At 45.1% G+C, this 15,868-nt stretch overlaps 2 protein-coding genes across 2 annotated transcripts in view; one reads left to right on the forward strand and one right to left on the reverse strand.

Annotated features, from left to right (window-relative positions):
- Positions 1-798: 798 nt before the first annotated feature.
- Positions 799-11,340, reverse strand: FUNDC2 (FUN14 domain containing 2). The gene is made up of 5 exons (XM_082207618.1): positions 11,077-11,340; positions 8,983-9,130; positions 8,710-8,785; positions 6,137-6,274; positions 799-4,794 (listed from the first exon to the last, which is right to left on the reverse strand). The coding sequence occupies exons 1-5, from the start codon at positions 11,228-11,230 to the stop codon at positions 4,717-4,719; spliced, it is 594 nt and encodes a 197-aa protein (XP_082063744.1). The 5' UTR covers positions 11,231-11,340; the 3' UTR covers positions 799-4,716.
- A 134-nt stretch (positions 11,341-11,474) lies between these two features.
- F8 (coagulation factor VIII) overlaps positions 11,475-15,868 on the forward strand; it is an 85,414-nt gene continuing 81,020 nt past the window's right edge. The window contains exons 1-2 of the mRNA XM_082207527.1: positions 11,475-11,725; positions 15,538-15,724. The gene's annotated coding sequence lies outside the window, so the exon portion shown is untranslated. The remainder of the gene's footprint in view (positions 11,726-15,537; positions 15,725-15,868) is intronic.

Raw genomic sequence — 15,868 nt, forward strand, 5'->3', positions numbered from 1 at the left:
GTGGAGTCCCCCTGAGGATCTGTACTGGGATCTGCTTTTAAACTTGTTCAAAAACTATATAGTGGGGCAGCCAGTTTTGTTGAAGACATCAAATTGTCATTAAAGCAAAAGGACTGCAAAGAACACCAAACTAGCCTTAAAAACTGGGCCAATGGGCATCAAAATGACATGTACAGTGGTACCTCGCAAGACGAATGCCTCGCAAGATGAAAAACTCGCAAGACGAAAGAGTTTTTCGTTTTTTGAGTTGCTTCGCAAGACGAATTTCCCCATGAGCTTGCTTCGCAAGACGAAAACGCCTTGCAAGTTTTTTTCCTTTTTCTTAAAACCGCATTCCTATGGGAAACTGTGCTTCGCAAGACGAAAAATTCGCAAGACGAAAAAACTCGCAGAACGAATTAATTTCGTCTTGCGAGGCACCACTGTAATTCAATGCAAGCAGGTGTTAAGTGATGCATAGGGTGGAGGGATCCTAATTTCGCATATAGGCTAACAGAATCTGAACTGGCAGTAACTGACCAAGAACAGGACTTTGGCATCATTGTGGATAGCTCAGTTAAGTTGTAGACACAGTGTGCAGAATAAGGACATCCCATAGGCATGTAGCTGTCCTCCAAGCATAACAGTGTGTGTGTGTGTGTGTGTGTTGTTTTTTTGCAGGTAACTCCAGCATGCAATCCCTGAACTGCAGCCATTTGGCCCAAACAATTATTGACCCCTGCCTTAAAGTCATATCTCCCTTCACCATTCACTTCAGTACAGTAGGTACTAGGAAAAAACAAACATCAAATAACAAAATACAGCAAAACCAGTTTATTTTAAACTCTCACCTCAAACATTTAAATATCATATAAAAACATTTTAAAACTTTGAGCGGTTTTCTAGACTCAAGTGTGGGCAGCTACTGGAGTTTTTGTGGGTGGCTGCTTTGGGTTTGTTTTTTAACAAAAAAACCCACCCCACCTTCATTGATGGTCTCTCTCTCATCAACATAGCTCTTCCTTAATTTATGCCCTTGTTTCCAAATTGGAGGCTAGCTCAATTCTTTTAGCACCCTCTGGTGGCCACTTAACAGATTGGCTCTTTCAATCATCGCTTGAGAGGCAATGAAATCCTGATAAAGTCAAAAAATAAATGAGATTGGGGAAAAAGCAGCACCCAAATATACTGTTTATTCCTCAGATCTGTGGCACTCCAGATGTTGTTGAAATCTAACTCCCATCATTCGTCACCATTTACTGATGGATGGAATTGATAGGAGCTGGGGTCATAGAATCACAGAGTTGTACGGGGCCCCAAGGCTCATCTAGTCTAACCCCCTGCAGTGCAATATCAACTAAAGCATCTATGACTGATGGCCATCAAAACTCTGCTTAAAGACCTCCAATGAAAGAGAGCCCCCCACCTTCTGAGGGAGTCCATTTCATTGTTGAACACCTCTTGCCATAAGAAAGCTCCAGATATTTAGTCATCTACTTTCTCGTATCTTGAAACCATTGTTTCAGACCTAGCCTCCAGAGCAGAAGAAAACAAGCCCTTTAGGTATTTGAAGACAGCTATCAAATCTTCTCTCAGTCTCTTTTCCAGGCAAAATATACCCAACTCTCAACTGTTCCTGATAAGGCTTGGTTTCAAGACCCTTGATCATATTGGCTGCCCTGCTCTGCATGTTCCAGCTTGTCAATATCCTTGTCCCCCTTCTTAGACAGAGTTATTGAGTGGGTGGTCACAGACCAGATCCATTTTCTTGGAGGAAACTGATTTTCTAGATCCATTTCAGTCAGTGTTTAGGCCCACCTTTAGCACAGAAACCGCTTTACTTGCCCTGTATGATGACTTTTGTTAGGAGAGAGAGACAGGGGAAATATGTCTTTGTGAATTTTCCTTGACTTCTCAATGGCTTTTTATAGCATCAGGCATGGTATCCTTCTGGAGTGGCTGTCTGAGTTAAGGATGGGCAGCACTGCTTTGAAGTGGTTCTGGTCCTACTTGGATGGACGTTTTCAGACTATGATGCTTGGGGTGTGCTGTTCAGCCCCATGGAACCTTCAATATGTGTTCCACAGAGTTTGATTTCATCCTCCATGTTGTTTAACATCTACATGAAACTGCTGAGTGGGGTCATATGGAGTTTTGGAGTACACTGTCAGCAATATGCTACTCACACAAAACTCTACTTCTCCTTTACATCTGCAAATGTGGCAGTGGATATGCTGGATCATTGTCTTGCCTCGGTAATGGACTGGATGAGAGCCAACAAAATGAAGCTAAACCCAGATAAGACTGAGGCACTTTTAGTGGGTGGTTCACTAGACCAGGATGGGAGGTTTCCTGCCCTCTGAAGGAGCAGGAACGTAGCTGTGGAGGGTACTCCTGGACCCACTGCTGCTGCTTGAGGCTCAAGTGGCCTTGGTGGCATAGAGTGCCTTCTATCAGCTTCGGCTGGTGGCCCATCTGTGACCCTAACTGGACAGGGATAACCTAGTTTCTGTTGTCTACGCTCTGGTAACCCCTAGGTTAGATTACTGTAACACATTATGCACGGAGCTGCCTCTGAAGACAATTTGGAAACTTCAGCTGCTGCCAAATTCAGCAGCCAGTTGCTCACCTGAGCAAGACGGTTCAAGGATATAACACTAATCCTGGCCTGACTGCACAGGCTACCAATTAGTTTCCAGGCCCAATTCAAAGTCCTGGGTTTGACCTACAAAGCCTTAAACGGCTCAGGACCGCAATACCTCAAGGATCACCTCTCCCTGTATGAACTGACCCAGACTCTGAAAGCGTCATCTGAGGCCCTTCTTCATGTGGCCCCTTCTCAAGAGGTCTGGAGGGTGGCAACGCGAGAAGGGGCCTTTTCTGCACTGGCTCCCCATCTGTGGAATGCTCTCCCAGGGAGGCTTCCCTGGCATCTTCGTTACATATCTTTAGGTACTGGGTGAAAGCACCTTTGGCTGATTAAACAAATTTATGGCCTTTTAAATGTGTTTGGGGGACAAGGGATTATTGGCTTTTTTGTTAATATGTTATAGATATTGTGTTTCCATTTTTTATTTTTATGCCGCAAACCACCCTGTAATCTCTGGATGAAGGATGGTATATACATTTAATAAATAAATAAATAAATAAAAAATTTGCAGGGCAGCCTTTTGCAAGAATGAACTAACAAGAGTAGTATTTTTAAAAGCCAGGGCTGGGGAAGCCCTTCAGAAGTTGCCAGACTCCAACTTCTATCAGTCACCCAGCTTAGTTGATGGCATGATGAGAGTTGCAGTGCAGCTCCATCTGGAGAGCCATGGGTTCCTATCCCTGCTCCGAACCATTAAAGCTTCTGCTGTAATAAATCTGTTCATTTATAAACGTAGCTCAGGATATCATTTTAATTTTTACATGTATATTGTAACAGACAGGTAGGGACTGCAGGAGGGGGGGGGGGAAACCACGTATTAGAAAATCAGCTTTAAGTGCTCCTGGAGCAGATATGAAAAGTGCAGGCTTCTGTCCAGAATGCAACTCATGCAGAGATAAACCAACTTCTGTCAATATAATCCAACCATTACTTCTCCAAGTTCAGTTTGGGGGGCAAGAGTCACATCTCTCATGAAGCACTCATGATCTAGAAAAACTTTCCCCAGAGTGGTGCCATGCAGATATTTTGGACTACAACTCCCCTTGGCTATGCTGGCTGGGGCTGCTAAGACCAAAATATATGGAGGGCACCAGGTTGGAGAAGGCTGGTTTACAGCAACAGCAGACCATGCCCAGCTCTTCCTACATACATTTCAGGGAGCTGGAGGTCCATAAAAGACAGAGCAGGAGGCTCCAGCAGCAAAACGCAGCATTCCATCCCTATAATCCAGTAACTTTTGCTACCAGTGGCGTGAGTCATGTAGAAAGTTTTCCAACTCCAGTCATTATTTTAGCCGTTCTACCACCAAGAGCAAAGTTTAGTTGAACCATAATCAAGTGAGTGTTCAAAATACATATTCTGGGAAGAGGGTTCACCCCACCCACTACAAGCTTTTCAGGCCTCCTTCAGCAGGAGAGGATGGCAGAAATCCCATGCAGCAGTCACGAGTTTCCACAGATCATTCCAGCTCTGTGGCTTCAGCAAGAGGTAAAAATAAAAGTTTGGGAGGTGTCAGGAAGACCTGTTTCTCTCTTCTGCGGGCATTTCTAGGAAGCAGTATTCAGAGCCTGTCCAGGGAAGAATAAGCCAAAACTAGATGCAAGTTATTTTGGGACATGGCCTGGCACACCCTTTCCTTAGGCTGCTGAGCTTCTGTGCTCTCCAAAGCACAGGCTGTACTCTTTGCCACCCAGGGGGTACAACACAATGAGAAGGTGCCTACAAGGGAGTTGGGTGCTCCCCTGCAGGGTACTATCATAACATTTTGTGCACGTTTTCCCACTGGAAAAGAATTTGGGGGTGATTATACAAAACCTGACATATCAGGCAGGGGTAGGAATCAGCCTCACAGCAAACAGCCTTCAGCCTAATGCTACCTCTCAACCACTGACCAATCAATCAAATGAAAAAAGGAGAGGAGCAAAAGGAGCTTGTGGCAGTGTTTCTGGAGGTCATAAGGTGCATACAGAGAGATGTCAGAATGTTCCAGCGGACAAGTTCAGCAATGGAGAAAACGAATGATTACTGAGTAGGAGATGGCGGTGGCAGCAACAGCAGCAGCACAGGAGCCAGATCAGAGGAGGCTCCTAAGAAGCCATGCCAAGCAGAAACCCTCCAACAAACCCTCCAGTCAGGATAACATTCTTCTTCAGAAAGGAGATCACCTGAAAAAGAGAAAAGGCAAATCTTATATTGGTCCCTATTTGATTTTCAGAAGTTACATGTTGCCTCCTGGACATGCATTGTGGCTGCTCAAGTGCCTGACAAAATGACACCCCCACATTTGCAATTATAAGGCGACAGCAAGCATAAGAGCCCCGACCCTGTGGGCCACTGGTTGTGCAGGCCTCCTCAGACCTGAGTCTTCAGAAGTGCAAACTCTCTCTGGATTCTGCCTAGAAGCTATCAACTGTACTTGAAATCTGAAATCTGCTGCTGACAGACTGGGTCTCCCTTCAGTGTACCATCTTGATTTTGTTACAGCCATACTCGGTAAGCAAAAACTGTCTGCTGTCACACCTCCCTCTTCATTTAATGCAAGGATGGGAAACCTGTGGACCTCTATCCTGGCTTAGAGTTGTATTGAACCAAAGGCTAACTGTTTCAGAAGCTTTGCTAACGCCATACTGGGAGTCAAGATAATCCCATAATTAATTGGTAGCTGCTGTAACAATGAGCTCATATATATGTTTATATTAACTTGTTGTGATATATGTTAATTGGCTTGCTTTGATGTGATCCTTATCTGTGGTCTTGGAGTGCTGGGCTCTGAGCCCAGAAAGGAGAACTATCTGTAAGGTATTTGCCATCTATGCCCTCATCTAGCCAGGTGAAATGATGTGTGCTGTTTTGCTGTATAAAGAATGTATAAACATTTGCTTGGGTGTGGATAAGTCATCTCTTATATCTTGTCCCACATCTGCAAAGGCTAGGAGAATTGTCAGGCTGATTTGCTGTAAGTCTACCCCTTCTTTAGTAAAGCACCAGAACTTACAACTCTGGCATTTTAGGCAACCAACAGATTCTTGGGCTAGAGTATTGTTCACAGGAGGTTGAGAGAGCTTGTTGCTGTTATTGATATTATTGCTGTATCTTTAGTTTTAGATCTCATGATTTACGTGGAAATTGTTTCCACTTGGTTATGTACTTTTTGATGTTTTTTATTGATTGTTTATGACTTCTGTTATGTTTGTAATTATGTCAATCTTGTCATGTTGTAAGCCGCCTTGAGCATAGTTTCAACTGTGGAAAGGCAGCATACAAACAAAATGATGATGATGATACACCTGCACCCAACCAGTCCCAGGAGCCCTCCTTTGGGCCAGTAGTCCAGGACAGGAGTGATGTGAGTTGGGTGTCTAATAACATCTGCAGGTCCCCCATAACATATTTAATAATTTTTGCCCATCTCCTCTTTACTGCACAGTTATCACATCAAACACTTTTTCCTACTCAGGGCTTTGCTGCTAGCCTCCTGTATCTCTCCAACTTGCCCACCAGTCTCACCTCATCCATTTTGCTCTTCACTTCTGGTGTCAGCTGATTGGTGGTGCTCCCACGAAACTTCAGCTGTTCTTTGGCTTTGCTCACATCCCGCTCAACCATCTGCCAGTCCACTTTGATGTAGCCTGTGTGGTTTGCAAGCTGGAGTAGAGAAAATGTTTCCTGAAGCAAAACACTACACGTCTAGCTGGACAAGTATTTATGGACAGCATTGCCCATTTCTTGTACCCCATCCACATTGCTACATAGCAGCTCAAAGCAGTAGCCCCAGGAGAACTGCCCTTCCAATGAGTTGCAGCTATTGAGAAAAGCAGTGAACAAAACAGCATTTGGAGTCAAGGACAGCATGAACCTAGCCTTCTTTAGTGCAGGTGTGTGGAACCATTGACTCTCTAGATGTTGCTGAACTACAACTCCCATCAACCTCAGGAAGCACAGTCAATGGCCCGTTATGATACAATCTGTAGTTGAGCAGCATATTGAAGGCCAAAAGTTTGACACACCTGCTTTAATGCACTGGCCTTCAACCGGCTTGATCTAAGGTAGATCACAACAGCAGCACTTACCACTATGTAAGTATATGGTGTTTTGTTTTTGTTTTTTAAACCCAGTCAGTCAAGAAATGCATGAACAAGTTACAGATGCATCCCAGGTCTGAAAAAGTTAAGAATTACTGCTTAATGTGTACAGAATACAATTGGCTGTCCAGCAGGAAGACTGGTAATCTAACACAAAGAATCAGTTGCCCACACAAACCCTGGAATAGATGTTTTAAGAAAAGCCTGGATGAATCAAACAAATATAACCAATGCCAGTACTCAGTAAGACTGAGCAATTTTGGGGGAGTCCATGGATGACTGAAGAGCCCACTGAGCCAGTGCATTCCCCAATACACTCTAGCAGTTGCTCTTCTATCACATGGAAGACCTGCATGGAAGCTGGAATAGAAGGCACAGAAGCAAGTATGGTTCAAACGAAGATCATTTTTTGTGTGAGCACCAAGCTTAAAATAGAGGAGCTGTTCCACTGATGCTGATGTTTAAAATTAGCAGTGGATTGGCTTTGCTGCAAGTGATCATGTGTTGATGCTATCAGAATCTTCTCCAGTGGCAACCAAAACTCTATATTGCACAAACCAATGTTTTAGAAAAGAAAAGAAAAATCAGAGATCCTTTGATAATCCAGTTGGAAGACAAAAAGGCTTGCTATCATCTTCTCTTTTTATATTAATATTTACAGAGGCCCTATATCTTTAGCACAGGAGTGGGGAACCGTTGACCTTCCAGATGCTGCTGAACTACAACTCCCATCAGACCTAGCTAGCATGGCCAGTGGTAGGAATTGGAGTTCAGTAATATCTGCAGGGCCGAAATTTCCTCACACCTGCTTTAACAGATCTATGATAGGCAGATATCAAGATATGATGCATTACCCCACAACGCACACACTGGGTTGAATCTAGGTTTTAGCCAGAGTAGACCCATTGAAATGAATGGGCTCAAGTTAGCTATGCCCATTAATCTTAATGAGTCTACTCTGAGTAGGACTAACATTGTATACAAGCCACTATGTCTCTAGACAGAAAACTTCACTTGTAGCATTTCAGCCAGATATTTCAATCAGTCCAAAGACTTCAGGGCAGCATACATGGTTCTCCCACCTCCCTGTTTATTCTCACAACAATCCTGCAAGATGGGCTCATCTGAGAGCAAGATGGGTTCATGGCTGAGCTGGGATTTGAATCCTAGCCTACCAGGTCCCAGTTCAACACCCTAGCTACTATACTGTGCTGGCACTCCATTAAGTGCAACAACCTGTCTGTAGGCTGCTGAAATGCCCCGAGTCTCTATAAGAACAGCAACACACATTATTTGCAAGGCATGGCATAGCACCAGATTCAGCAATATGCAGCTGCAACAACTGCGAACTAGATGCTGCCACTGCAAGGAATATTTTAAAGCTCTGCCAGGGAATGATGAAGAAACTACAGCTGAGCCAAAATGCTGCAAATGATGTTTATCCATTTGCCCCCCTCTTCCCCCACAAGCAAAGACTCGTCACAGTGCAGAAATTTCTCCATTTTTTTGTAGTGGATACTGTTCACCACCATCAGAACAAATTTGGAGTCCTGCTAAGTATGCAAAAAGGTTGCTTAAGCTGCCCAACACAAATAGTTGTTGCTGCCACTTTCAGGGATTGTCAGCTGAGAAAAATACATTAGCAGAAAAGAAAGCCACCGCTAATGGTGGGCTCTATCCTGGAGAATATGGTGAAATCAACCACCATCACTCAAAATTTATCTGCCCACAAACAGGGTGGAAAATATCAAGAGGCCATTTGGCACAGCTATAAAAGGAACTACCAAAGTGTTCCAACTTGAATCTCCTGCACAGGCAAGCCAGTGAACAAGAGGCCCCAACTAGGGCTGGGTTGTGGATGCTGCCTAGACATCCCATTAAATCACTCATGTGAAAAAGATGAGTCACAGCTGCATGCAGCTTTCTGCAGTTAAGGCAGCCAAGATACCCCACTCTACTGGTCAACTACTCCCAAATCCAAGGTAGGCAACCACCAACCTGAAGCAGGAAGAAGCCACCTCCCACAGCAGTCGCCGCCAGTTTCCCAACCTTCTGGAAAATGAAGCCAGTGCACCTGCAAATCAAAAACGGGGATAATTCAGAAAAGTTACATCAACTATACAGAATAACTGACAAGGCAGCTCCATCTGCAGTAAGTAAAAATGGCAATCTGTAGCACAGAGACTGTGTTACTACAAGAGTTGGGTGAATTTGCTGTCCCCTTCCCCTGCCATCTACCACAAATGCAGCCAATGTACAACAATGCCTCACCATCCAGTGGCGCCTCCGATTGCCAGCTGGGTTGCTACGTTGTACTTCTCTGCACTGGACCCTGAGTTGGGTGCAAAGAGCTTGCGCCACCATGGCTGGTTTTTTGTGTACTTGGTCAGATCCAGCACGTCATCACTGCTTCGCCCTACTGCAAAATCAAGAAAAAAGACATGAGCAAGGAAGAAGATAAAGCCCATTGCTGAACTTCTATCCTATTTGAGCAAGGCCCAACTGCTGCCCAATTGTTGCCTACTGTAGACAGAGGAGCAGAAGGAAGCTTTCACCTGTTATTTAAGCAATACAAGTAGGGCTGGGGAATAAGGGCCCTCCAGATGTTGCTGGACACCAACGCCCATCAGCCCCAGCCAGGACAGATAGTGACCAGAGTTTATAGCAGTTGGAGTCTTACAACATCTGGAAGGCTACAGGTTCCTCACCCCTGCAAGGCAGCAACCCTAAATAACACAGCAAAACACTAATAGAACCTTAAACTTGAAATATTTTTGTATTTGCGGGGGGTGGGGGGTGGGGCGGCTAAATTGCTGGGTTTTTAAAATAAGAGATAACATAGAAATTCGCCCTCTATCCACACCGTCAACAAGAGGAATTATAGCACATTCAATCTTTAAAACACCAGGTTCATCTTTTACTGATACAGTGGGATGTCTCTGCTTCACATTATGATTTATCCATAAAGATGCCACCTGAAGCTGCCTTATCCTGAGCCACTCCACTATTCTGTCTAGCCTAGTATTTTCCACTCTTAGCAACAGAAACTTTCTAAGACTTCATTCAGCTGAAGGCCTTTCCAAAAGCCATTATCCAAGTTCTTTTTCACTACAGATGCTGGGGATTAAACATGGGGCCTTCTGCGTGGAAAAGTCTATGCTTTAGCACTGTGCAATGGCTTGCACCCTTGTCAAATGATGTCTGTTTGAAGATCCTCAAGGGAAGAGCTGTAGCTCAGTAGCAGAGCATCTACTATGCAGGCAGAAAGTCCCAGGTTCAATCCTTGGCATCTCAAGGTAGGGCTGGGAAAATTCTCCCTGCCTGAAATCCTGGACAGCCGCTGACAATCAGTAAGGGTGGTGTTGAGCTGGATGGACAAACAGACAGTATCAGGCAATTTCCTATGTTCCCATCTTAAGGAGGCTCAATATTTAAGAACCACAACACACATGATATGAAAGGCATGGCATGGTACCAGGCTCAGCAACACACAGCTGACAGGTAACTGATAAACAGCTTACAATCTGGTTGCCTGTAGCACATAGCATACCTTCCAACATTTCTCCAATGAGAATAGGGATGTCCTAATTCCATCATCATCATCATCATCATCATCATTATTTTACTATTTATTCCCCGCCCATCTGACTGGGTGGCTTCCAACATATATAAAAATATAAAGCATCAAACATTAAAAAAAGCTTCCCTATACTGTACAGGGCTGCTTTCAGACGGCTCAAAGGTCATACCCTCTGATGAAATAGGGATGTCTAAAGGAAAAGCGGGACATTTCGAAATCAAATCAGAAACTGAGATGGCTTCTGCAAATCCTGGACTGTCCGTGGAAAATGGGGACACTTGGGGGGTCCGATTAGTAGTAGGAATCACTTCCATGAGGGGAATTTGTGAGGAGTCTTTCAAATGCTTCAGAGTCTCCATCCCACAGCCCTTGCCCTTTCAGGCTGTCCATGGGTCACAACAGATTAACATAGGTAAAAGTTTAGTAAAACGGCCCACGGGTACGTGGAGAACCTGTGCCCCAAGGTCTCCTTGTCCCCCTCGCCCAGCCATTAATACTCAAGGTCACTCAGTGAGCCAGCCATTCCATCTGCCCTACCCTGCAGGGTTGTTGTGGTGATGGTGATAACATGGACGGGGTCGTGATTATCCCGAGATCCCTGGAACAATGGCGGGGCACCAAGTGGCTTGTTAATAATAGCAACTCACTAGGGCGGTAGAGATGGAGGTTTCCCCGGGGAGGAGATAACTAACGGGCAGGTTCTCTCTCCTCTCTCCCCCACCCCCAGCCAAAAGGAGTGACGTCACTCCAAAGGTTCCCGCGCGGCGAACGTTAGCGCCTCTCACCCGGCATGATGTCGGCGGCCTTGCGCTGCTGCTGCGCCCGCTTCTTGCGCTTGGCCTCCTGTTCAAGGCGGAGGAGGGAGGAGCAGGAGTGGGCGCTGCCGATGCGTGACGGCGACGGAGACACGCCCAGCTCCAGCCCCAGCTCCTCCTCCATCTCCTCCTCCAAGGGGTTAGCAGGCCCCGCCCCCGGCCTTCGCCGCCGCGCGCATGCGCTTTCGCAGAGGAGAGGCGTGGGTTAAGCCGCGCCGCGATGTGTTCCTCCTCCTCCTCCACCGCCACCACCACTAAACGCCTGTGGGACACATGAGGAGGCGGATCCTGATTGTTTGATCACCTAGGTAACCACCGGAGGTTAGAGGCGGGAACGTCTCAGACAGTTACCGCCCCTCCGACTTTCCTCCCCCTCGTTATTGGTGTAGGCTCCAGTTCGTCATGCTGAGGGGAGGAGCAAAGGGCTTAGCGGGTTTCTGAGTGGTGCGGCCTCCTGTTACTAGAGCGCGGTCATTATTATGCGCCCTCCCGTGGATCAGGCTGCTAGTACACTTAGCATTCTGGCCGAGAGAGAACCTCTGAGCATGTACAGACGTTCTACCACCCCAAAAGAGCTACAGTGCCCTTAAACATGTGCAGAGAAAGTTTAAGAACACAGGTAATGTATGTGGGCCTTTAAGCAATTATAAACGCTTACGCGGGTGGCGTTGTGGTCTAAACCACAGAGCCTAGGACTTGCCGATCAGAAGGTCGGCAGTTCGAATCCCCGCGACGGGGTGAACTCCCGTTGCTCAGTCCCAGCTCTTGCTAACCTAGCAGTTCGAAAGCACGTAAGAGTGCAAGTAGATAAATAGGTACCGCTCCGGCGGGAAGGTAAATGGAGTTTCTATGCACTGCTCTGGATTCTCCAGGAGCGACTTAAGTCATGCTGGCCACATGACCTAGAAGCTGTACACCGGCTCCCTTGGCCAGTAAAGCAAGATGAGCGCCCCAACCCCAGAGTTGTCCATGACTGGACCTAACGGTCAGGGGTCCCTTTACCCTTTTACTTTTTAAGATCCTAGAATGGCGCACAATTAGTTACACAGCTGCTCTTCAGTGACACATAGCTTCTGAGCATGTGGAGAGGTTTGTTTGTTTTTTAAAACCTTAAGGGTGTAATGCACCTGAACAAATGCAGAGTTTATTTATTATTATTTTTTAAAAAAACTTTTTAAAGAACACAGGCTGTGAACATGAGCAGAGTTATAACTTTCCTAAAGGAACCAGCTTCTTGTTAAGAAGGTGAACCCCACCTAGACCTAAGGTTGCGATTCTATACACACATATTATGGGAATATGCCTCACTGAACTCGGTGTGACTTTCTTCTGAGTAGACATGTATAGGATTGTGTTATGGAAGTAATGAATCCTAAATGAATTGCCATGTAACACTGTAACCTTCAAGGCAAGCAAACAGGTTTTTTTTTAAATTGTGTCATTTGTGTTGAAAATATTACCCTTTTTACAATTTTATGCAAGGAGGTTGTCCACAACAGCAGTATATGAGTAGTTTAAATAAATACCAGAAAAAAGAAGGAAGGCCAGTGTCATCTTAAAAAGCAATTTATTGAAGAATGATATGCTTTTTGTGTTTTTCTGACCTGTGCTCAACGAAAGATCTAAGCATTGCACACAGGATTTAAATGTTACTTTTTATTCAAAAAACAGCCAGAATTCTAGCAGACGGGCAAATCTAATTAATACACTGATTTCTGGAGAGGGCTCAGCTAGTTCAAGGGACACAATACCTTTTATATTGGAACAATTAATTGAGTTTCACCCAAGAGTTTCTCCAACAAGCTCTTAGAAACAGCACTCCTCCCCCCCCATCCAGCTATGCTAGGCTGACCAACAGTCCTGGGCACTTAGCTTGTGGGAGAGCACCGATGTTAGAGCTGTATATGCTTACGCTAGTTGCAATTCCAATAATCACTGGTAGGAGGTCTTAGCAGCTGCAGAACCTGATGCCACAGGAAACCCAGTAATCAGATGTAGCTGTTGGTATCATCTGACAGATCCTACACCAACTACTGAGCATCCTGTTTACACCGGATATAGAGTGCTTTTCCTAATCTCCTTGAAAAGAAAAAGGATCAGGCTAGATTAAGGGAGGTCAGTTTCCTGTTAGACACAGCATAATGAGAAAGAGGCCACATATTGCAAAAATAAATAAATAAATAAATAAATAATGAGGGAAAAGGTCACATTCTGTAAATATTAATATCAATCTGCCAGAGTACAACAGAATATACAGTTAGAACCCTTCAGCTGAAAAGAAGATTGCACACAATCCCTCTGTCCTCAGCCCTGCTTGGTAGCCCAGCTCGGAGAAAAAGCATTAGTGCACCTGCTTGCCCGAGTGCTCCCCACTGCAGATCCTCTTGAGTGACTGAGGTTGTGCCTTCCTTCCTGCTGCAACAAGAAACACAAGTCAGATAAACGTCTGTGATGATGATCAGACGATATGCCAGCCTGCATGGAGTTTCCTCTGCCAGGGAGAGGAAGAGGCCAGCAGCCTGGTTCTTAAAATATGCACCCAGTCACAGTTAATGGGACCATTTTTACTACTTTCCTTTACAAATCAAGACTAGAGCACTCTACCACAGCAGTATGAACTGATGCTCAAGAATAACGCACACAGTTTGCCTTTAGTCTGCCTTTCAGGCTGTGAGCTAGAGGAGGAAGGAATATAAACATGTTACCAGCAGTACTCCATTCCAAGAAGTCAAAATAGGAAAAAGAGAGAAAACAATATATATGTATATGGAGTCATCCTTGGAGTGTGTCCTTTTCTTGCTTAGTGCTTCAGGTTGCTTCCTCAGGTTGTATGGAGAAGAGTAATCATAGGTCAGCCTTGTAGATGCAGGGATAAGGAGCCTATGCTGTAGTTGTAGCCTGAGGGCCCCTTCTTGGCCCTCCCACCTTGGCAGCTTTCTGGTCTCTGTGATGAGGATGCTGCTGCTGGTCCTGCTATTAGTAGCTTTGCCAAGAGTTAGTGAATTCCCCTTTCTTGGTTGGGCGATTTCTGACTGTCTTACTCACCCCAGTAGGGACAGTCCCTACTCCATAGCTACTCACAGAGCATTTGAAACTGAAATTTGTAGAAGAAAGAGAAACCACCTGGGTTTATTTCTCTCTTTTTCTCCCTTTCTCTTACACCTGTCATTTTCTGGAAATAAGGCATGTTTTGTTCAATTACTGGCTTTGTGTACACTCCCATTTACTCTGAATCTGGTGCATTTCCATTTGAGAAACTTTCCCATTTGGGAAACGGCGTACATGTACCTTACACTAGCCACAACCCATATTTATCTTTATCCCATTATTTCTTATGAAATACTTCTTTTTGATGCACTCTCCCCCAAAACTAGCTTCAATCTGAATTAAGAAAAAAGAATGATCTAGCTGTAATTTAAGCTGGTAATGTTTACATAGCCTCTTTGTGCTTCCTGAGGATCTTCATTGCTCTGTGGATAAAATGCTGCTTAAGGACCTTTTACATCAAAAGGAGTTCATAGAATTGTTTGCAAAAATGACTGCACCACCAGTTCAGGTGGCTCAAACCATTGGCTCTCCCTGGACACTGAGGCAGTATGGGAGAATGCATTCAATCAATCAATCAATCAATCAATCATGTAATCTACAGCCTTCTCTTTGCTACAGTCGCAGTCCCAGAACTGGGACCATAAAAATATCAAATGCAGTACATATGATAAAAATAAAATTGTATCAATTCTTAGCAACTAGGAAAGCAACACACACACACAGATCAGCTCAGGCACTAATGCTGAGCATATACATGGTCAAAAAGACATTCTTTTAGGCAGCTCCAAAAATTCATATGTCAACACAAGCCATATCTCAGGATTTCCATAGTTATGCTGCCACCTTGCTCAGTTCAACACATAATGCGGCCATTGCAATATTTTCAGATGGGGTGTTGCATGTTCTCAGCTGGCTATATCACAGAGCAGATTCACTGCTGTATTTTGCACTAATTGCAGCTTCTAGGCCAGCTTTAAAGGCAGCCCCACACAGAGTGTGTTACACAAATCCAAACTTGAGGTTACCAATATATGGGACACTGTAGTCAGGCTTTCCCTGTTCAGGAACACCTGTAGGTGGTGAACCACCTAAAGCTGGCAGCAGGTGCTCTTTACCACTTGAGGGCACTTGAACTTCTAGTGACAGGGCTGGATCTATGAGCACCCCGCCAAATTATGCACTTGCAACTTCAAAGCGAATGCCATATAATCCAGCGCAATAGGTAGAACATCTAATTCCCAGATTTGGGAGCCTCCCAGCCAGGGCCAACCCACCCATGAAACAAGGTGAGGTGACCGCTTCAGGTGGCAGGGTCCACCAGGACTGCAAATCCTGATGTCTATCTTTCTCTCTCCCCCTCCCCCACCCTTGTTCCTGATGTAGATCTTCCCTGAGCCCTTCTTCCCTGACGGGGAGGGAAGCACCATTTTGGAGTTTTCCTCAGGTGCCAAAATGCCTTGGGCCAACGCTGCTCTCAGTTACAGGGACTCAGCTTATTGCTCCTCATCCAGCCCTCATCCAGCCCTCCACTACATCCAAGCAAGGGTGCTCCACAGCCTCCCTGACTCAGGTAATAGAGAATTGTAGCTCAGTGAAGGCTAAGCTACAGTTCCCAGAATTCTATGTGTGAATGTGCATGAAATGTGCTTTAAACAAATGGTGTGTATGCAGCCTCAGGAAGTTCCTTCTCCAGAGTCTAATATGAAGGTTATAT

This window comes from Podarcis vaucheri, assembly GCF_965113315.1.
Source record: "Podarcis vaucheri genome assembly, chromosome: Z".
Lineage (NCBI taxonomy): Eukaryota > Metazoa > Chordata > Lepidosauria > Squamata > Lacertidae > Podarcis > Podarcis vaucheri.

Excerpts from the sequence above, each read along its gene's own strand:
- FUNDC2 (XM_082207618.1), bottom strand. The coding sequence starts at position 11,230 with ATGGAGGAGGAGCTGGGGCTGGAGCTGGGCGTGTCTCCGTCGCCGTCA. Across the intron at positions 9,131-11,076 it reads GGCCGCCGACATCATGCCGG|TAGGGCGAAGCAGTGATGAC; the intron begins GTGAGAGGCGCT and ends TTGATTTTGCAG. Across the intron at positions 8,786-8,982 it reads ATCGGAGGCGCCACTGGATG|GTGCACTGGCTTCATTTTCC; the intron begins GTGAGGCATTGT and ends TTTGATTTGCAG.